The sequence below is a fragment of the Danio rerio genome, chromosome 11 (assembly GCF_052040795.2).
Source record: "Danio rerio strain M-AB ecotype USA chromosome 11, GRCz13ab, whole genome shotgun sequence".
Lineage (NCBI taxonomy): Eukaryota > Metazoa > Chordata > Actinopteri > Cypriniformes > Danionidae > Danio > Danio rerio.
In genome coordinates this window covers 44,022,501-44,047,644 of record NC_141031.1, presented here as the reverse complement: position 1 = coordinate 44,047,644, position 25,144 = coordinate 44,022,501, and the positions used below count along the sequence as shown (strand labels likewise).

Here is a 25,144-nt window from a genome sequence, read left to right as displayed (position 1 = left end):
TACCAACCACAAGCCAACCGATACAAACCAGTCCTGATAGTTCCCCCACAATAACAGAATCAACACCCTTCACAACAGAAGAGTCCACTGGGACTACAATCACATCGGAATCTTCTACAATGGAAACACTATACACTACCAATACCTCTCCATCTCCGGTAACTTCAACAACAGAAGAGCAGACTACATCATCTATGACTGAGTTTACAACAGAAACTTCAGCTACTGTAGAACTAACCACAAGCCAACAGACTCAAACCAATCCTGGTAGTTCCCCCACAATACCAGAATCAACACCCTTCACAACAGAAGAGTCCACTAGGACTACAATCACATCAGAATCTTCTACAATGGAAACTACAGTGTACACAACCGGTAACTCTCCATCTCCGGTAACTTCAACAACAGAAGAGCAGACTACATCATCTATGACTGAGTTCACAACAGAAACTTCAGCTACTGTAGAACTAACCAAAAGCCAACAGACACAAACCAATCCTGATAGTTCCCCCACAAAACCAGAATCAACACCCTTCACAACAGAAGAGTTCACTGGGACTACAACCACATCTGAATCTTCTACAATGGAAACATTATACACAACAGGTACCTCTCCATCTCCGGTAACTTCAGCAACAGAAGAGCAGAATACATCATCTATGACTGAGTTTACAACCGAAACTATATCAGCTACTGTAGAACTAACCACAAGCCAACAGACACAAACCAGTCCTGATAGTTCCCCCACAATAACAGAATCAACACCCTTCACAACAGAAGAGTCCACTGGGACTACAATCACATCGGAATCTTCTACGATGGAAACTACAATAAACACAACAGGTACCTCTCCATCTCCTGTAACTTCCACAACAGAAGAGCAGAATACATCATCTATGACTGAGTTTACAACAGAAACTTCAGCTACTGTAGAACTAACCACAAGCCAACAGACACAAACCAATCCTGATAGTTCCCCCACAATACCAGAATCAACACCCTTCACAACAGAAGAGTCCACTGGGACTACAACCACATCGGAATCTTCTACAATGGAAACATTATACACAACAGGTAGCTCTGCATCTCCAGTAACTTCAACAACAGAGGAGCAGAATACATTATCTATGACTGAGTTTACAACCGAAACAATATCAGCTACTGTAGAACTAACCACAAGCCAACAGACACAAACCAGTCCTGATAGTTCCCCCACAAAACCAGAATCAACACCCTTCACATCAGAAGAGTCCACTGGGACTACAACCACATATGAATCTTCTACAATGGAAACATTATACACAACAGGTACCTCTCCATCTCCAGTAACTTCAACAACAGAAGAGCAGAATACATCATCTATGACTGAGTTTACAACCGAAACAATATCAGCTACTGTAGAACTAACCACAAGCCAACAGACACAAACCAGTCCTGATAGTTCCCCCACAATAACAGAATCAACACCCTTCACAACAGAAGAATCCACTGGGACAACAATCACATCAGAATCTTCTACGATGGAAACGACAATATACACAACAGGTACCTCTCCATCTCCGGTAACTTCAACAACAGAAGAGCAGAATACATCATCTATGACTGAGTTTACAACCGAAACAATATCAGCTACTGTAGTACCAACCACAAGCCAACCGATACAAACCAGTCCTGATAGTTCCCCCACAATAACAGAATCAACACCCTTCACAACAGAAGAGTCCACTGGGACTACAATCACATCGGAATCTTCTACAATGGAAACTACAGTACACACAACCGGTAACTCTCCATCTCCGGTAACTTCAACAACAGAAGAGCAGACTACATCATCTATGACTGAGTTTACAACAGAAACTTCAGCTACTGTAGAACTAACCAAAAGCCAACAGACACAAACCAGTCCGGATAATTCCCCCACAATACCAGAATCAACACCCTTTACAACAGAAGAGTCCACTGGGACTACAATCACATCAGAATCTTCTACGATGGAAACGACAATATACACAACAGGTACCTCTCCATCTCCAGTAACTACAACAACAGAAGAGCAGAATTCATCATCTATGACTGAGTTTACAACAGAAACTTCAGCTACTGTAGAACTAACCACAAGCCAACAGACACAAACCAATCCTGATAGTTCCCCCACAATACCAGAATCAACACCCTTCACAACAGAAGAGTCCACTGGGACTACAACCACATCGGAATCTTCTACAATGGAAACACTATACACAACAGGTACCTCTGCATCTCCGGTAACTTCAACAACAGAGGAGCAGAATACATCATCTATGACTGAGTTTACAACCGAAACAATATCAGCTACTGTAGTACCAACCACAAGCCAACAGATACAAACCAGTCCTGATAGTTTCCCCACATTAACAGAATCAACATCCTTCACAACAGAAGAGTCCACTGGGACAACAATCACATCGGAATCTTCTACAATGGAAACTACAGTATACACAACCGGTAACTCTCCATCTCCGGTAACTTCAACAACAGAAGAGCAGACTACATCATCTATGACTGAGTTTACAACCGAAACAATATCAGCTACTGTAGAACTAACCACAAGCCAACAGACACAAACCAATCCTGATAGTTCCCCCAAAATACCAGAATCAACACCCTTCACAACAGAAGAGTCCACTGGGACTACAACCACATCGGAATCTTCTACAATGGAAACACTATACACAACAGGTACCTCTGCATCTCCGGTAACTTCAACAACAGAGGAGCAGAATACATCATCTATGACTGAGTTTACAACCGAAACAATATCAGCTATTGTAGAACTAACCACAAGCCAACAGACACAAACCAGTCCTGATAGTTCCCCCACAATAACAGAATCAACACCCTTCACAACAGAAGAGTCCACTGGGACTACAATCACATCGGAATCTTCTACAATGGAAACACTATACACAACCGGTACCTCTCCATCTCCAGTAACTTCAACAACAGAGGAGCAGAATACATCATCTATGACTGAGTTTACAACTGAAACAATATCAGCTACTGTAGTACCAACCACAAGCCAACCGATACAAACCAGTCCTGATAGTTCCCCCACAATAACAGAATCAACACCCTTCACAACAGAAGAGTCCACTGGGACTACAATCACATCGGAATCTTCTACAATGGAAACACTATACACAACCGGTACCTCTCCATCTCCGGTAACTTCAACAACAGAAGAGCAGACTACATCATCTATGACTAAGTTTACAACAGAAACTTCAGCTACTGTAGAACTAACCACAAGCCAACAGACACAAACCAATCCTGGTAGTTCCCCCACAATACCAGAATCAACACCCTTCACAACAGAAGAGTCCACTAGGACAACAACCACATCGGAATCTTCTACAATGGAAACATTATACACAACAGGTACCTCTGCATCTCCAGTAACTTCAACAACAGAGGAGCAGAATACATTATTTATGACTGAGTTTACAACCGAAACAATATCAGCTACTGTAGAACTAACCACAAGCCAACAGACACAAACCAGTCCTGATAGTTCCCCCACAATAACAGAATCAACACCCTTCACAACAGAAGAGTCCACTGGGACTACAATCACATCAGAATCTTCTACGATGGAAACAACAATATACACAACAGGTACCTCTCCATCTCCGGTAACTTCAACAACAGAAGAGCAGAATACATTATCTATAACTGAGTTTACAACCGAAACAATATCAGCTACTGTAGAACTAACCACAAGCCAACAGACACAAACCAGTCCTGATAGTTCCCCCACAATAACAGAATCAACACCCTTCACAACAGAAGAGTCCACTGGGACTACAATCACATCGGAATCTTCTACGATGGAAACTACAATAAACACAACAGGTACCTCTCCATCTCCTGTAACTTCAACAACAGAAGAGCAGAATACATCATCTATGACTGAGTTTACAACCGAAACAATATCAGCTACTGTAGTACCAACCACAAGCCAACAGACACAAACCAATCCTGATAGTTCCCCCACAATACCAGAATCAACACCCTTAACAACAGAAGAGTCCACTGGGACTACAACCACATCGGAATCTTCTACAATGGAAACACTATACACAACAGGTACCTCTGCATCTCTGGTAACTTCAACAACAGAGGAGCAGAAAACATCATCTATGGCTGAGTTTACAACCGAAACAATATCAGCTACTGTAGAACTAACCACAAGCCAACAGACACCAACCAGTCCTGGTAGTTCCCCCACAATACCAGAATCAACAACCTTCACAACAGAAGAGTCCACTGGGACTACAATCACATCGGAATCTTCTACAATGGAAACTACAGTATACACAACAGGTACCTCTCCATCTCTAGTAACTTCAAAAACAGAAGAGCAGACTACATTATCTATGACTGAGTTTACAACAGAAACTTCAGCTACTGTAGAACTAACCAAAAGCCAACAGACACAAACCAATCCTGATAGTTCCCCCACAATACCAGAATCAACACCCTTCACAACAGAAGAGTCCACTGGGACTACAACCACATCTGAATCTTCTACAATGGAAACATTATACACAACAGGTACCTCTGTATCTCCAGTAACTTCAACAACAGAGGAGCAGAATACACTATCTATGACTGAGTTTACAACCGAAACAATATCAGCTACTGTAGAACTATCCACAAGCCAACAGACACAAACCAGTCCTGATAGTTCCCCCACAATAACAGAATCAACACCCTTCACAACAGAAGAGTCCACTGGGACAACAATCACATCGGAATCTTCTACGATGGCAACGACAATATACACAACAGTTACCTCTCCATCTCCGGTAACTACAACAACAGAAGAGCAGAATTCATCATCTATGACTGAGTTTACAACAGAAACTTCAGCTACTGTAGAACTAACCACAAGCCAACAGACACAAACCAATCCTGATAGTTCCCCCACAATACCAGAATCAACACCCTTCACATCAGAAGAGTCCACTGGGACTACAACCACATTGGAATCTTCTACAATGGAAACACTATACACAACAGGTACCTCTGCATCTCCGGTAACTTCAACAACAGAGGAGCAGAATACATCATCTATGACTGAGTTTACAACCGAAACAATATCAGCTATTGTAGAACTATCCACAAGCCAACAGACACAAACCAGTCCTGATAGTTCCCCCACAATAACAGAATCAACACCCTTCACAACAGAAGAGTCCACTGGGACTACAATCACATCAAAATCTTCTACAATGGAAACGACAATATACACAACAGGTACCTCTCCATCTCCAGTAACTTCAACAACAGAGGAGCAGAATACATCATCTATGACTGAGTTTACAACTGAAACAATATCAGCTACTGTAGTATCAACCACAAGCCAACCGATACAAACCAGTCCTGATAGTTCCCCCACAATAACAGAATCAACACCCTTCACAACAGAAGAGTCCACTGGGACTACAATCACATCGGAATCTTCTACGATGGAAACTACAATAAACACAACAGGTACCTCTCCATCTCCTGTAACTTCAACAACAGAAGAGCAGAATACATTATCTATGACTGAGTTTACAACCGAAACAATATCAGCTACTGTAGAACTAACCACAAGCCAACAGACACAAACCAGTCCTGATAGTTCCCCCACAATAACAGAATCAACACCCTTCACAACAGAAGAGTCCACTGGGACTACAATCACATCGGAATCTTCTACGATGGAAACTACAATAAACACAACAGGTACCTCTCCATCTCCTGTAACTTCAACAACAGAAGAGCAGAATACATCATCTATGACTGACTTTACAACAGAAACTTCAGCTACTGTAGAACTAACCACAAGCCAACAGACACAAACCAATCCTGATAGTTCCCCCACAATACCAGAATCAACACCCTTCACAACAGAAGAGTCCACTGGGACTACAACCACATCGGAATCTTCTACAATGGAAACATTATACACAACAGGTAGCTCTGCATCTCCAGTAACTTCAACAACAGAGGAGCAGAATACATTATCTATGACTGAGTTTAAAACCGAAACAATATCAGCTACTGTAGAACTAACCACAAGCCAACAGACACAAACCAGTCCTGATAGTTCCCCCACAATAACAGAATCAACACCCTTCACAACAGAAGAATCCACTGGGACTACAATCACATCAGAATCTTCTACGATGGAAACGACAATATACACAACAGGTACCTCTCCATCTCCTGTAACTTCAACAACAGAAGAGCAGAATACATCATCTATGACTGAGTTTACAACCGAAACAATATCAGCTACTGTAGTACCAACCACAAGCCAACAGACACAAACCAATCCTGATAGTTCCCCCACAATACCAGAATCAACACCCTTAACAACAGAAGAGTCCACTGGGACTACAACCACATCGGAATCTTCTACAATGGAAACACTATACACAACAGGTACCTCTGCATCTCTGGTAACTTCAACAACAGAGGAGCAGAAAACATCATCTATGGCTGAGTTTACAACCGAAACAATATCAGCTACTGTAGAACTAACCACAAGCCAACAGACACCAACCAGTCCTGGTAGTTCCCCCACAATACCAGAATCAACAACCTTCACAACAGAAGAGTCCACTGGGACTACAATCACATCGGAATCTTCTACAATGGAAACTACAGTATACACAACAGGTACCTCTCCATCTCTAGTAACTTCAAAAACAGAAGAGCAGACTACATTATCTATGACTGAGTTTACAACAGAAACTTCAGCTACTGTAGAACTAACCAAAAGCCAACAGACACAAACCAATCCTGATAGTTCCCCCACAATACCAGAATCAACACCCTTCACAACAGAAGAGTCCACTGGGACTACAACCACATCTGAATCTTCTACAATGGAAACATTATACACAACAGGTACCTCTGTATCTCCAGTAACTTCAACAACAGAGGAGCAGAATACACTATCTATGACTGAGTTTACAACCGAAACAATATCAGCTACTGTAGAACTATCCACAAGCCAACAGACACAAACCAGTCCTGATAGTTCCCCCACAATAACAGAATCAACACCCTTCACAACAGAAGAGTCCACTGGGACAACAATCACATCGGAATCTTCTACGATGGCAACGACAATATACACAACAGTTACCTCTCCATCTCCGGTAACTACAACAACAGAAGAGCAGAATTCATCATCTATGACTGAGTTTACAACAGAAACTTCAGCTACTGTAGAACTAACCACAAGCCAACAGACACAAACCAATCCTGATAGTTCCCCCACAATACCAGAATCAACACCCTTCACATCAGAAGAGTCCACTGGGACTACAACCACATTGGAATCTTCTACAATGGAAACACTATACACAACAGGTACCTCTGCATCTCCGGTAACTTCAACAACAGAGGAGCAGAATACATCATCTATGACTGAGTTTACAACCGAAACAATATCAGCTATTGTAGAACTATCCACAAGCCAACAGACACAAACCAGTCCTGATAGTTCCCCCACAATAACAGAATCAACACCCTTCACAACAGAAGAGTCCACTGGGACTACAATCACATCAAAATCTTCTACAATGGAAACGACAATATACACAACAGGTACCTCTCCATCTCCAGTAACTTCAACAACAGAGGAGCAGAATACATCATCTATGACTGAGTTTACAACTGAAACAATATCAGCTACTGTAGTATCAACCACAAGCCAACCGATACAAACCAGTCCTGATAGTTCCCCCACAATAACAGAATCAACACCCTTCACAACAGAAGAGTCCACTGGGACTACAATCACATCGGCATCTTCTACAATGGAAACTACAGTATACACAACCGGTAACTCTCCATCTCCGGTAACTTTAACAACAGAAGAGCAGACTACATCATCTATGACTGAGTTTACAACAGAAACTTCAGCTAATGTAGAACTAACCAAAAGCCAACAGACACAAACCAATCCTGATAGTTCCCCCACAATACCCGAATCAACACCCTTCACAACAGAAGAGTCCACTGGGACTACAACCACATCGGAATCTTCTACAATGGAAACGACAATATACACAACAGGTACCTCTCCATCTCCGGTTACTTCAACAACAGAGGAGCAGAATACATCATCTATGACTGAGTTTACAACAGAAACTTCAGCTACTGTAGAACTAACCAAAAGCCAACAGACACAAACCAATGCTGATAGTTCCCCCACAATACCAGAATCAACACCCTTCACAACAGAAGAGTCCACTGGGACTACAATCACATCGGAATCTTCTACAATGGAAACTACAGTGTACACAACCGGTAACTCTCCATCTCCGGTAACTTCAACAACAGAAGAGCAGACTACATCATCTATGACTGAGTTCACGACAGAAACTTCAGCTGCTGTAGAACTAACCACAAGCCAACAGACACAAACCAGTCCTGATAGTTCCCCCACAATACCAGAATCAACACCCTTCACAACAGAAGAGTCCGCTAGGACTACAACCACATCTGAATCTTCTACAATGGAAACATTATACACAACAGGTACCACTGCATCTCCGGTAACTTCAACAACAGAGGAGCAGAATACATTATCTATGACTGAGTTTACAACCGAAACAATATCAGCTACTGTAGAACTAACCACAAGCCAACAGACACAAACCAGTCCTGATAGTTCCCCCACAATACCAAAATCAACACCCTTCACAACAGAAGAGTCCACTGGGACTACAATCACATCAGAATCTTCTACGATGGAAACGACAATATACACAACAGGTACCTCTCCATCTCCGGTTACTTCAACAACAGAAGAGCAGAATACATCATCTATGACTGAGTTTACAACCGAAACAATATCAGCTACTGTAGAACTAACCACAAGCCAACAGACACCAACCAGTCCTGATAGTTCCCCCACAATAACAGAATCAACACCCTTCACAACAGAAGAGTCCACTGGGACAACAATCACATCGGAATCTTCTACGATGGAAACTACAATAAACACAACAGGTACCTCTCCATCTCCTGTAACTTCAACAACAGAAGAGCAGAATACATCATCTATGACTGAGTTTACAACCGAAACAATATCAGCTAATGTAGAACTAACCACAAGCCAACAGACACCAACCAGTCCTGATAGTTCCCCCACAATAACAGAATCAACACCCTTCACAACAGAAGAGTCCACTGGGACTACAATCACATCGGAATCTTCTACGATGGAAACTACAATAAACACAACAGGTACCTCTCCATCTCCTGTAACTTCAACAACAGAAGAGCAGAATACATCATCTATGACTGAGTATACAACAGTAACTTCAGCTACTGTAGAACTAACCACAAGCCAACAGACACAAACCAATCCTGATAGTTCCCCCACAATACCAGAATCAACACCCTTCACAACAGAAGAGTCCACTGGGACTACAATCACATCGGAATCTTCTACGATGGAAACTACAATAAACACAACAGGTACCTCTCCATATTCTGTAACTTCAACAACAGAAGAGCAGAATACATCATCTATGACTGAGTTTACAGCCGAAACAATATCAGCTACTGTAGAACTAACCACAAGCCAACAGACACCAACCAGTCCTGATAGTTCCCCCACAATAACAGAATCAACACCCTTCAAAACAGAAGAGTCCACTGGGACTACAACCACATCGGAATCTTCTACAATGGAAACACTATACACAACAGGTACCTCTGCATCTCCGGTAACTTCAACAACAGAAGAGCAGAATACATCATCTATGACTGAGTTTACAACAGAAACTTCAGCTACTGTAGAACTAACCACAAGCCAACAGACACAAACCAGTCCTGATAGTTCCCCCACAATAACAGAATCAACACCCTTCACAATAGAAGAGTCCACTTGGACTACAATTACATCTGAATCTTCTACGATGGAAACTACAATATACACAACAGGTACCTCTCCATCTCCGGTAACTTCAACAACAGAAGGGCAGAATACATCATCTATGACTGAGTTTACAACAGAAACTTCAGCTACTGTAGAACTAACCACAAGCCAACAGACACCAACCAGTCCTGATAGTTCCCCCACAATAACAGAATCAACACCCTTCACAACAGAAGAGTCCACTGGGACTACAATCACATCGGAATCTTCTACGATGGAAACTACAATAAACACAACAGGTACCTCTCCATCTTCTGTAACTTCAACAACAGAAGAGCAGAATACATCATCTATGACTGAGTTTACAACAGAAACTTTAGCTACTGTAGAACTAACCACAAGCCAACAGACACACACCAATCCTGATAGTTCCCCCACAATACCAGAATCAACACCCTTCACAACAGAAGAGTCCACTGGGACTACAACCACATCGGAATCTTCTACAATGGAAACATTATACACAACAGGTACCTCTGCATCTCCTGTAACTTCAACAACAGAAGAGCAAAATACATCATCTGTGACTGAGTTTATAACAGAAACAACATCAGCTACTGTAGAACTAACCAAAAGCCAACAGATACAAACCAGTCCTGATAGTTCCCCTACAATAACAGAATCAACACCCTTCACAATAGAAGAGTCCACTGGAACTACAACCACATTTGAATCTTCTACAATGGAAACATTATACACAACAGGTACCTCTCCATCTCCAGTAACTTCAACAACAGAAGTGCAGACTACATTATCTATGACTGAGTTTACAACAGAAACAACATCAGCTACTGTAGAACTAACCAAAAGCCAACAGACACAAACCAATCCTGATAGTTCCCCCACAATAACAGAATCAACACCCTTCACAACAGAAGAGTCCACTGGGACTACAATCACATCGGAATCTTCTACAATGGAAACATTATACACAACAGGTACCTCTCCACCTATGGTAACTTCAACAACAGAAGAGCAGACTACAGCATCTATGACTGAGTTTACAACTGAAATAAAATCAGCTACTGTAGAACAAACCACAAGCCAACAGACACAAACCAGTGCTGATAGTTCCGCTCCAATAACAGAATCAACACCCTTTACAACAGAAGAGTCCACTGGGACTACAAAAACATCGGAATCTTCTACAATGGAAACTACAATATACACAACAGGTACCTCTCCATCTCTGGTAACTTCAACAACAGAAGAGCAGAATACATCATCTATGACCGAGTTTACAACAGAAACTTCAGCTACTGTAGAACTAACCAGTCCTGATAGTTCCCCCACAATACCAGAATCTACACCCTTCTCAACAGAAGAATCCACTGGGACTACAACCACATTTGAATCTTCTACGATGGAAACTACACTATACACAACAGGTACCTCTCCATCTCTGGTAACTTCTACAATAGAAGAGCAGACTACATCATCTATGACTGAGTTTACAACAGAAACTTCAGCTACTGTAGAACTAACCACAAGCCAACAGACACAAACCAGTCCTTATAGTTCACCCACAATAACAGAATCTACACCCTTCACAACAGAAGAGTCCCCTAGCACTACAACCACATTTAAATCTTCTACATCGGAAACTACATTATACACAACAGGTACCTTTCCATCTCCGGTAACTTCAACAACAAAAGAGCAGAATACATTATGTATAACAGGCAGCACTTCATTTTCAGCCTATTCCACAACACCACAGAACACATCAACATTGTCAACAGAAATATCTTCAACTACTGTTGAACAAACCACAAGCCAACAGACACAAACATTTACAGCAGAAGATTCATCTGTGATCGCAACCACAATCAAAACTTCTACAACTGAAAGTGGTTCAACATCGGAAACTGCAGTATACACAACAGGTACCTCTCCATCTCCGTTAACTTCTACAACAGAAGAGCAGAATACATCATCTATGACTGAGTTCACAATGGAAATATCTTCAGCCAAAAGTCTTCAAACACAAACCAGTCCTGCTATTTCTACTACAGTAACTGAGTCTACAACATTTACACCAGAAGAGTCCCCTATAAGCACAACCACATTCAAAGCTTCTACAATGGAAACTGGTCTAACACTGGCAAGTACAACAGGTACCTCTCCATCTTTACCATACTCCACAACACAACAGAATACATCAACTTTGTCAACAGAATTATCTTCAGCTACTGTCAAACAAACCACAAGCCAGCAGACAGAAACCAGTCCTGATATTTCTTCAAAAGTAACTGAATCCACACCACTCACAACAGAAGAGTCCACTGTGACTACAACAACATTTGAATCTTCTACACTTGAAAATATTCCAACAATGGAAACTACATCATACACAACAGGTAGCACTTTATCTTCAGTAAGTTCAACATCAGAAGAGTCCCCTTTAAGCAGAACCACATTCAAAACTTCTACAATGGAAACTGGTCCAACACTGGCATCTACAACAGGTACCTCTCCATCTTTACCATACTCCACAACACAACAGAGTACATCAAGTTTGTCAACAGAAATATCTTCAGCTACTGTCAAACAAACCACAAGCCAGCAGACAGAAACCACTCCTGCTATTTCTACCACTGAATCTGAACCTACATCATCCGTTTATTCAAGTATTACAACACCAGTGACCCCTTTAAGCACAACAACTTTAAAACTGTCTACAAGTAACAGCGGTCTGGAATCTACAACATCTAAAAATAGTCCAGCTGTAACAAATACAACATCAAGTACAATCCCTACTCCATTCTCACCATTGTCTACTACTGAAGGTCTGAGCACTTCAACCTTTACCCTGTCCAGTCCAGCTAAACAAACAAGTCAACAAACACAAACCACTATTTCAACCGCAAGCACAGGAATACATTCAACACAGTCAGTTAGTTCAACATTTCCAACACTGGAACCCATTAAGACAACATCTTCAGAGCCACCTGCCTCCTCCAGTGCCATTTCCCCCAATCCCACCTCAAATCAAACCACAGCCTCAACATTTAGCATTTCTACTTCATCTCAGTCAAGATCCACTCTTGAAGCGCTATCCTCTCCTCATCCTAGTACCCAAAAAACATCTACATCACCACAAACTCCTGTTTTCACAACAGTTTTCAGTTCTCTTTCAACAGCTCAGGATTGTCAAGGCAAGTGTGAGTGTCATGGATCTCCATGCAGCTACAATAAAACAACAGGGAAATGCCAGTGTAACTGTAAAGAAAACATTAAAGGACCATATTGCAATTTAACAGTGGACTCTTCCATAGCGACTATCAGTGAGTATTCATCATGCTGTTTTTAAATGACACATTTTAATGAGTAATGGGTATTGAAACAATAATAACTCAAACCCCAAGGCCCTTGTTGTGAATTAGTTACAGTAAAGATAGATTAAGTGGCTTAGTGATTAGCACTGTCGCCTCACAGCAAAAAGGTCGCCGGTTCGAGTCCCTGCTGGGCCAGTTGACATTTCTGTGTGGAGTTTGCATATTATCCCCTTGCTGGCATGGGTTTGCCTCACAGTCCAAACACATGCGCTATAGGTGAATTGAATAAACTAATTGGCTGTAGTGTATGAGTGTGTGTGTAAATGTGAGTGTGTATAAGTGTTTCCCAGTACTGGGCTGCAGACGGAAGGGCTTTCGCTGTGTAAAACACATGTCTGAATATTTGATGGTTCATTCCACTGTGGCGACCCCTGATATATAAGGGACTAAGCCAAATTAACATGAATGAATGAATGTGACAATCCACACAGACACCAGACTTCCTTAAAGTTCCTTCATTACAATGATTTGCACACTATTTTCATACCAGTTAACTCATTCAATGTACCTTATGTTCTACTAATGAAGTCTATCTCAATTTACTGTTTAATTTCAGCTGGGGATATACCCACAAGGAAAGCAAATATCTCTCTTAGACTTGGACTGAATTATTCTGAGTATCAAAATCCAAACTCTGTGAAAACACAAAACCTGATTTCCATCTTACAGCATGAGGTAAATCAATCTAGTTTCACATTGTTTACTGATTGATTCTTAGGCCTTTCACAATAATCAACATATGGACTTTTTGCGCAACGCATGGACATGACCTCAACCATTTTTGGTGGTGCAATACATATCGCCCATACAACTCAAGCAACATTTTAGTTGATTGTGCAACTTCTCTATCTCTATGGGAGGTGTCAGTGTATATGGTTAAAAAACACTGTAGTATTTACTATAAATTATAGTATAAGAAATAGTATATTTTTAAGTGGGCGACGCAGTAGCGCAGTGGGTAGTACGTTTGCCTCACAGCAAGAAGGTCGCTGGGTCGCTGGTTCGATCATCGGCTCAGTTGGCGTTTCTGTGTGGAGTTTGCATGTTCTCCCTGCGTTCGCGTGGGTTTCCTCCGGGTACTCAGGTTTCCCCCACAGTCCAAAGACATGCGGTACAGGTGAATTGGGTAGGCTAAATTGTCTGTAGTGTATAAGTGTTTGTGTGGATGTTTCCCAGAGATGGGTTTCGGCTGGAAGGGCATCCGCTGGTAAAAACTTGCTGGATAAATTGGCAGATTAGACCCCAGATTAATAAAGGGACTAAGCCGACAAGAAAATGAATGAATGAATGAATGAATATTTTCAAGTGGGTGTCTGACAACTGAAAATATACAGTTGAAACCAGAAGTTTACATAAACTCTAAATAAAGGAATAGAACCATTTTTTTTTTTAATGTCTGGTGGTAAATCATAGTAAAAGTTTACTATTTTAGGTCCGTTAGTATTACTTAAATGATTTACATTTGCTAAATGCCAGAATAATGAGAGATTTTTTTTTTCTTTGAGAATGTTTCATTAATTTCTAGACAGTCCAAAGTTTACACACATTTCCTTAGTATTTTTTTAGCTTTGCTTTAAAGCTGTATAACTTTGATCAAATGTGTTGGGTATCCTTACACAAGCTTCTCACAATAGTTTGAAGTATTTATATATGTATAAACTGGAAAAACATCCTTATACAAAGCTGAACCTAAATATATATATTTATATATATTTATATATATATATATATATATATATATATATATATATATATATATATATATATATATATATATATGTGTGTGTGTGTGTGTGTGTGTGTGTGTGTGTGTGTGTGTGTGTGTGTAAGTGGGTGGTCATAACAAATTTGATTAAATTTATCATGATTAAAAACTTTAGTGGGTAAAACCTATTGGAATAGGGGCAATGCATAATGATTCAAAACTGCAATTAATTAATATTTTGGGGGATGCACAATTTTTAATATCAAACGATTGTCCGAAATGTGCCTGTCAAAAGGTTGCTATATAAACTATTGTTGAACTGAATGGAATGGAAACATGTAAGGATCACCTATCACTATCTTTTGCTCAAAAAAAAAAGGAAATAAACCAGACACAGTCTAATAAATGTAAAAATAAAACATTTTATTTATAATTAATAAAAACATTATCATTAATGTCTATAAAAGTCTTTACAAGTCCATCTAAACAAACAAGTCAAGCTAGATGTTTTTACTGCAATGCACTTGAACACATTTATATAACTGCATGTGTTATAAATTAATTACCAATCTTATTTAGGAGAAATAAATGAAAAGACCTCAAGCCTTTTTTGCAATATTAACATGCAAATTTTAATTATTTATTTTCTGTTTTACAGCTTTTTATCTTTTGTAAAAAGGCAGATGCACAAAACTTCAAAAACGTGTCCATTAATAGACTAATGTAAGTCGATTTCTGCTGTATTGCATAGATTGCAAATATTTACCACTGAAAATGACATTAATGTTTTTCCCCATCTAGACAAGGCAGTGTTATTGCCGAAAGCACTGCAGAATATAACTATCCCAACAACAACACCCAAATACAGTTTCTAAATAACAATTTGGGGCAAACGCTTGAAAGAATATTAAATGACTCTGAATCATTTCAAAATCTCAGCGCAGCTCTCAATGCATCAATTGAGGTCACTCGAATAACCATGGGCAAAGTTGAAATATTGAGTAAGTTTATGTTTTATTTTGATCTCATATATACTTCAGTTAAAGGTGCAGTATGTAAGTGTGCCACCCAGTGGTTGAACTAGATATTGCATGCCTTGTTTAAAACTAGTGCAAGAGCAGGTTGCCAGGTTGACAGAAGTGAGCCTAACTACTATTAGGGTTGGGCAATGTCGACCAATTTGGCATTGTACAATGTCTAATGTGAAACATCGCGACGGACGATAGCCTTGTCGTCATAGGCAGCGGTGAATTATTTATTTATCATCTCAATAATGAATTAATTCATAAATTTATATTTGTAGCCTAATGTTTCAATTAACTGACTCGCATGGTCTTTGGCTTACCCATAACCAAATCATAAATAAAAAAAGATAAATTACACACAAATGACCACGTCAATCACTTTTCCTGCGGGACTCTAACATGAATAGGCAGAGTGATCTGTGTCATTATATGGGCATTGACTAACTTGTATTGCTGTGCAATTAATTAAAAATCCGGTTTTGATTTCGATTTTGGCTTCTAACGATTATGAAAAACATTTGACAGCACACATTTTTAAAGCAGACTTCAGCATTGTTTTTCAAACAAGTATGTTCACTTAGCATGTTTATTGAATATTTGCAAACATATTATGGTACTTTTATGCTTTAAAAACTTCAAAAACTTACACACAGCACCTTTAACGCGTTATTGTTCAAGAGACACAATGATTGCAATACAATATTTCTCAAATATGGCTCTTGATGTATAATTCATATTTTTTCTTTGTTATGAGCAGATATTTCACAGGTAAAACCATTTGTGAACTGTCCAGTGAATCTTGAAAACTTAACACAAGAGCTGGACAATGGAGTATGGGTGTGTGTGGGACCATGCAAAGCAAATCCAGACTTCTGCAATCATCATGGTGAATGCCAAAATGCAATAAATGGCGCAGTGTGCAAGTATGTTTTTCTCTGCAAATTGTAATAATTACAGTTCTTATCTGCATATTCTTCACAAAACATATTCAAGATTGTTGCATTTCGATTAAAAAGGTGGACTGATTTTAATGTTAATGAATTTTCCAACTTTCCTCTTCATTTGTCAAGCTGTACAAGCTCTTACTTTGAGAAGTACTATGGAGATCAGTGCGAGCAGTACAGCAGAGGACCAGGTTTCTACGCTGTTCTCTTCGGCAGTTTAGCAGCTTTAGCTCTACTCATCATCATTACAGTTGTGATGGTTGTAGTTTTTCACAGAGCCAGAAGGTCAGTACATACAGTATCCACACTGTAAAACAAATATCTATTAATTAACAGTTTCTGTATTTTGTGATTCACAAGTGTTTATTTACAGTTTTGAATTGCATTATGGGATGCTGATCTCTGCTCTGTCAACTTTTGATGTTGAAAATTTAACTCTATAGTGTTGACATTTTAGTAGGGCTGTGCAGTTAATTCAAAATTCGGTTTGGGTTTTGATTTTGGCTTCTAACGATTATGAAAAAACATTAATGGAGATAAATGATCATTGCATCATATACCGCCCCTTTTCTAGTTGTGCACATTTGTTGCTCTGCAAAGCTCAGTTTCACCTGAACATCACTAAAAGCCTGTACTGTAAGGTAACTTTTGCAGCACAGGATGCGCATCATTGATGTACATTCGCATCATTCATGTTTTTAAAAGCACGAAAGAGATTGCATGCTCTTGTGTGTGTGCGTGCTTAGCCTCAGAGACGATCTAACGCCATCTTAATGCGAGTCCTTTAATGGTCAAAAACATGCATTTGTGTCAGAGTGCGCTGTTTAGTGATCATTTATATGAACCCTGATTTGTGTAATAAACAAACAAGTTTAGAATAAAAAAAGAGAAACCAGAACTGTACTGCTATTAAAGTGACAGCGCACAGTATTTCTGCTGCCGACTGTTTTTATCATTAATCAAACAACAAAAGAAGAAAATCCCTCACTGCTCTTGACTAAAGGACTGCTGTAGCTATAATTAAAGTTTTTTTCCTACAGTGAAGATGCTTAAAGCACACTAGTACATACTAGTATTCAGCTTAAAGTGACATTAAAAGGCTTAATTAGTGTAATTAGGCAAGTCATTGTATAACAGTAGTTTCTTCTGCAGACAATCAGAAATATATATATTGCACAAGGGGGCTAATAATATTGAGCTCTTAAAATAGGTCAGAAAACATTTAAACCTGCTTTTATTCTAGCTGAAATAAAACAAATAAGCCTTTCTCCTAAAGAAAAAAATATTAGAGGAAATACTGTGAAAAATTCCTCTGTTAAACATCAGTTGGTAATTTTGACTTCAACTTTAATCGTTTTGAATAATCGTGAGTACAATTATGACCAAAATAATCGTGATTATGATTTTTGCCATAATCGAGCAGCCCTACATTTTAGTACTTTACAATAATAATAGAAAAAGCATAATAGTTTCAGCACTCAAATAGTTTGTAGCAATCGGTTTCCTCAAACGGTTTGAGTTACCTTAACTAATTGGGTTTACAGTACCCAGTTTGTTTGAGTTCTCTTCATTTATTGGATTTTACAGTGCTCAAGTTGCTTTGTTCACTCAAATGGATTAAGTTCACAGTACTCATTAGGATTAGTTTTTGAACTTAAATGGTTTGTTGCAATCAGTTTCCTCAAATTGTTTGAGTTGCCTTAACTTATTGCAACAAAAGCTCATTCTGAAAACGTAGCCCCGCGGACTATTTTGGAAACTGGGATTTGCAAGCGAACGAGTTTGTGACGGGATGAGAAAGCGGCGAAATCCAAAAACGCAGTCAAAATTGGACGAGGGCTTTTGCTTTTCTATTCTGGACGGCTTTTGTAAATCGTCGCTTGGATTTAGGGAAGGAGGAGGAGGAGGGTGGCTGGCTCGGTCGATTAGCTGATTGGCCGGCCGCCCGGTCGATCGTTCAGTCATTCAGTCCATCAGTCGGACAGACGGTCGCTCGACAGCGGCCTCCGGCAGCCTTTCGCGTGAGAATAGCACGGGCGCTAACGGCATGCGTTCCCGAGAGATGTTCGAGACTCGAAAAAGCGCATGTTTCGTGAAAACAAAAACTGCACAAATATGTACCTCCCGGGATGGGAGCCCACGATGAGCCTGGGTTGACTTATTGGGTTTCACAGTGTAGAAAATGTACTGGCAGCTCAATACAAGGTGTTTGTAGCGTAATATACAACACCAACCCAGACTATATATCACTGTAAACTATAAAAATATTAATAAAAGTCACTTTTTCAAACTTTTGAAGATTAAAAGCTATTGTAAGAAAGTTCAAGTCCCATACTGCAATTCATGAGTATAAATAAATAGGAAAAATAAAAACATGAATCCCAAAATACAGAAAACTGCTTATTTACAGATTTTATTCCAGTGCATTTCATTCACATAAACATGCAAACATCCCACAACTAATAACCCACTCCTCTAATTGCAGCAGGTCATTTAACATAAGGAGGTTGTCCATTTTTGATGATGACTTCTTTGACTTTACATCAAGAGGTATGATGTCTGTTTGCTGCTATATGCATGCCGTGTTAAATAGTAAAAATTAATACGGTGAGAAAGATAAAAATATATTATGAAAAATATTATTTTAGGACACACAGACAGAGGTTACTGGCATCAAAACATTTTAGCCACGGAAGATTCCGATTCTGGGACTTTCAGACCGTACCCTGAAAACACATCTGCACGGTAGGATGAGAAATTGTGCATGTCATTTAATAAATATGAGAAGAAAAAAAAACATTATCAAAGACCAGTGTGGGGAAAGTTACCTTTAAAAATGCATTACAATATTGAGTTACTTCCCAAAAAATTTAACTAGTTGGGTTACTTAGTTCCTTTTAATGGTAAGTAATGCATTATGTTACTATTGAGTTACTTGATCTTAAATAAGGTTGGATCTCTCAGAACTTGCAGTAGTTTTTTTTAAATAGAGGTGCTCTGCAATGCACTGTACAACACCATACACCTTAAAAAAAACACATTGAAAAAATTTATGTAGGATAGGGTGTCACGGTGGCGCAGTGGGTAGCACAACCGCCTCACAGCAAGAAGGCCGCTCATACGAGCCTCAGCTGGGCCAGCTGGCATTTCTGTGTGGAGTTTGCATGTTCTCCCCGTGTTGGTGTGGGTTTCCTCCAGGTGCTCCGGTTTTCCCCACAGTCCAAACACATGCGCTATAGGTGAATTACAAGCTAAATTGTCCGTAGTGTATGTGAGTGAATGAGAGTGTATGGATGTTTCTCACTAATGGGTTGCAGCTGGAAGGGCATCTGCTGTGTAAAACATATGCTGGATAAGTTGGCGGTTCATTCCGCTGTGGCGACCCCAGATTAATAAAGGAACTAAGCTGAAAAGAAAATGAGTGAATGATGTAGGATAATGTTATCTTTTGAGAACTTCCTGACCTCCAGAGCTATACATGCCATACAGTAAATACAGATTATTGAAAGATTAAAGCCATGTTTTGCTACTTTTGTACTTTCTGTTGTATTAGTTAAGTAAAAATCCCTGTCTAAAGAGACAATCCCCTTTTCTTCAGTGTGTTCAAAATAATGAGAATATGTCCATCACAGAAACATAAGCCTCTGGCCTGCCATCTTCATTTCTGACTGTTCCCATGGGGAGCAAATTCTCTCATTGAGTGCATGATTTAACATGACTGTGTTTTTTTTAAATTCAGCAATTAATTTTTTTGAAAGCTAATTAATTAAACTAAACAGCAACTAACAACTTTTTTAAGCAACTCAAATATTATTGCTTACTTTAAGAAATGCATTTATTTACTCGTTACTTATAAAAGTAATATTATTACATTACTTGTGATGCACTTCCTTCAACACTGTTTAAGACCTGCATCAGATTTCAAAATTAACTAGGACAAATGTTTTCTAACTGAGGTCCAATAATGTCCAGAGCGGCGCAAGATTATTTATACATTTTAATAAAAAATTGTATTTTCAGTTTTGTTTTATATAAGCAAACATTATATTTGGATAAATAAAAAGATAATATAAAAAAAAACCTAACAAATAAATAATAAACTGGACAAAAATAGTTAAAGAAATAATGAAACAATAAAAAATAATAAAAAATAAAAATATTATATTATATTATTAATATAATAATATAAAACTATTTTTAAAATTCTTAAAAACAATTAAGATAAAAATAAATAAGGATTTCACAAAAATATTTGTACAAACTAAATTAATATGACGGCGTCACAGTGGCGAGTGGATAGCACGATCGCCTCACAGCAAGAAGGTCGCTGGTTCGAGCCTCGGCAGGGTCAGTTAGCATTTCTGTGTAGAGTTTGCATGTTCTCCCCATGATCGTGTGGGTTTCCTCCGGGTGCTCCGGTTTCTACCACAGTCCAAACACATGCGGTAAATAGGAATTGGGCAAGTTAAATTAGATGAGTGTGTATAGATGTTTCCCAGTAATGGGTTGCAGCTGAAAAAGAATCCACTGCATAAAACATGTGCTGGATAATTTGGCAGTTCATTCCGCTGTGGCGACCCCAGATTAATAAAGCAACTTTTTGAATGAATGAATGAAATTAAAATGACTTGAATACAAACACACACAAAATAAGTTTCTACAATGAAAATTCCTGTAATAATGGAACCAATAGCAAATTAAAATGATCCAAATATTAGATTTAAGACCCATTCACAATATAATTTTTTTATCATTGCTTGGTCCCCCGTATGTGAACACTCATATTATATAATAATGCCATTGATATTGACACTTGTGTATTTGTTTTTTGATTCATTATTTAATCTCAACTCTATTTTTTCCCTACAGATAAAGACCAGAGCAAATGAAGTATATGATATCTGAAGAAACAGAGATCACAGCTATACATATATATATATATATATATATATATATATATATATATATATATATATATATATATATATATATATATATACATACATACATACATACATATATACATATATATATATATATATATATATATATATATATATATATATATATATATATATATATATAATACTATATTTGTAGATATTTTTGACACTAATCTCAAGAAGTCAACATGTGGTGTATAAACAGTATTTAAAGTGAAATGGCTGTAAATATTATAAATTATATTATTTATATTGCACATTCACTCTCATCTAAGACAACAAACAGCCCACAATATGCCTGAATTAGCTAATTAAATTGGTGGCGGTAATGTTAATATATGCTCACAATTAGTTTGGCCACTGACTGACTCAATCAACAACAAAACGCAGATCAGTACACTCTGTTTGCGTCTCAATAGTAAGAGCACACATACCTTGTATGTTTATGACTTCAGTAATGATTCATAAGAGGACATGCCTTCACTGTGGTTTATGGTTTATCATGCAAAATCTTTACACAAAAATTCTCTCGGCGTCCATGTTTGATTATTAATAAACATTAGAAGCGGCACTTCTGTCCAATAAGCTGTCCGTGTGGGCGGGGCTTCCTGCAATTATATCGCTATATTCGCTATGTTAAATCAAAATTAATTAAAAATCACCTCAATTTGTTATGAAACTCATGTTTCTTTTTTTACAAATGTCACGTTTAGAAAACTAAATCTGGAAAGAAGCGATGAGTAGCAATGCTGAGAATAAATATCTCCACCCTTGCCGTAGAGAGTGTTATTTTAACAATGATGATTAAGTAAAAGTATTAATGTTTTTGTTGTTATTATTATATTATTAATAAAAAATTTTAACTTTCATAATATAACCCCCAATTAAAAAAACACACAAATTCCTATAAATTAGGCAACATTTTAATTTGTTATTAATTTGTAATGCTTCTTCAATAATTATAGTAAACTATATTAATGTTTATAATTGCTTATTATTATTTTCATTGAAGCTGTACGTGCACTTACACAGCCACTGTTGCTTTTGATATAATTTCAGGATATTGTTTACGTTTTTTAGCACATTAATAATATAATATATTCTTAATTAAATATGTATGAAGAAAGTATATATGAATACACGTCTGCACCTGAAAATCATATATATTTTAAATGTATTTGTATTAAAATGCACTGACATGAATGTAGACTTTCGGAATTTGCAATGTCATTTTAATGGCACAAGATGGCAGTAAAGACTTAATATTCGCCACTAGTCCTCACCTGCCTCTTCTCCGATGTTTCTCGGGGTTTTCTTTTGAATACTACTGAAATAGGCTGTCTCATTAGTCCTAGTTGAATATTTAGACAGAAGAGTGTATAATATACAACATTAAAGCACATTTTGAAGATAATGTATGTATGCCTATTTTCAGAGCTGACTACAGAAAGAGCATTGCACTGATTGATTATTGTTATTATTATTATTTATCTTTGTATCCTGTAATGAAATGTCTAAATAAATGTCTTTATTCTAACACTCCCTGATTCACTAACTTGTCTTCTTCTCTCTATATTTTCAACTATAGTTGAAAATACTCCATAAGTGACAGGATTGTTTTGTTTGAACGTTTCAGTTCTAGTTCTTTAACCATTAAGCCAATCCATCCTCACAGAATAAAAGGATTACTGTATGCAAATGTGCAGTTCATTGTCACTGAGGCACACCTGCATGATTACAGAAGACAACAAAGACACTAAAAATAGATGTGTGTGTGTGTGCTATAAAAGGTTATTCAGACTTTTCAGAGCATCATATGAGTGTTCTGGAAGCGACCTGATTGGTAGAATTTTTTTCATTCATCCATTCATTCATTTTCTTGTCGGTTTAGTCCCTTTATTAATCTGGGGTCGCCACAGCGGAATGAACCGCCAACTTATCCAGCAAGTTTTTACGCAGCAGATGCCCTTCCAGCCGCAACCCATCTCTGGAAAACATCCACACACACATTCACACACACACACACTACGGACAATTTAGCCTACCCAGTTCCCCTGCACCACATGTCTTTGGACTGTGGGGGAAACCGGAGCACCCGGAGGAAACCCATGCGAAGGCAGGGAGAACATGCAAACTCCACACAGAAACACCAACTGAGCCGAGGTTCGAACCAGCGACCCAGCAACCTTATTGCTGTGTGGCGACAGCACTACCTACTGCATTTGAAAATGATCAAAATGCATTTTAAATGTGGGTCAAGATCATCCAAACTCACATGGTCCACATATCAATTATTATCATCTGGCCCAAGTATTTTGTGCCACCTTAAAAATGGTGCCACTTCTGCCTTACCAGAGCCATGTCTGGCCCACATGCTGTATGCCAGTGCCAGATGAATGCCTGCTGTCTCAGATTTATGCCCAATCTGGGCCAGAATTCTTTGCCACCAGGGTGTATATATATATATATATATATATATATATATATATATATATATTTGTGTGTGTGTGTGTGTGTGTGTGTGTGTGTGTGTGTGTGTGTGTGTGTGTTTTCTGGCCCAGCTCCGGGCCACACAATAACTTTTCCCTCGGCCCAAGTACCGCAAAGAATGGCAGTCCTTAAGTGACCCACAACTGGATTACAGACAAGGGCCACACATGGGCCATAATCGGCCCAAATCTCAGCTAATTTATTACCCTTAACTGGTCCTGAACTGGGCCAAAACAGGTTTATTATTGGTACAGATTCTCAGCTGTAAGTTTATACTTTAACCAGAAACCTCAAAAACTGACCCATAATTCAGCCTAATGTTACCTAAAGTAACTGGGAGCCAGTGTAAAGACCTGAGGACAAGTGCTTTGGTTTTCTGCTACTGTTCAGAATCCTGGCTGCAGCATTCTGGATGAGCTGCAATTGTCTGACTGTATTTTTGGGAAGGCCAGTGAGAAGGCCATTACAGTAATCCACCCTGCTGCTGATAAAATCATGAACAAGTTTCTCTAAATCCTCACTGGAAACAAAGCAGCTAATTCTTTCAATGTTTTGATGAGATGATAGTATGCTGATTGAATTTGGCAAGTAATCGGACAACACTAATTTGTGATCTGTGAAAAAAATAAAAGGGGCTATTAATAATAACTGATCTGAAAGCTCATTTTAAATAATGTGAAAACTATTTTTTTTTCCAGTCACACTAAA

At 38.6% G+C, this 25,144-nt stretch overlaps 1 protein-coding gene and 1 long non-coding RNA gene across 2 annotated transcripts in view; one reads left to right on the top strand and one right to left on the bottom strand.

Annotated features, from left to right (window-relative positions):
* LOC141376673 (uncharacterized) overlaps positions 1–22,475 on the bottom strand; it is a 208,799-nt gene extending 186,324 nt beyond the window's left edge. The window contains exons 1-2 of the long non-coding RNA XR_015503042.1: positions 22,381–22,475; positions 17,146–17,310 (exon numbers count right to left, since the gene is read on the bottom strand). This is a non-coding gene — a long non-coding RNA (uncharacterized LOC141376673). The remainder of the gene's footprint in view (positions 1–17,145; positions 17,311–22,380) is intronic.
* LOC101882681 (uncharacterized) lies at positions 1,336–21,984 on the top strand. The gene is made up of 9 exons (XM_087274035.2): positions 1,336–13,278; positions 13,886–14,004; positions 15,693–15,757; positions 15,836–16,035; positions 16,817–16,982; positions 17,130–17,288; positions 19,489–19,553; positions 19,652–19,748; positions 21,873–21,984. Exons 1-9 carry the CDS (start codon positions 1,362–1,364, stop codon positions 21,874–21,876), a joined length of 12,792 nt encoding a protein of 4,263 aa, XP_087130161.2. The 5' UTR covers positions 1,336–1,361; the 3' UTR covers positions 21,877–21,984.
* Positions 22,476–25,144: the final 2,669 nt, after the last annotated feature.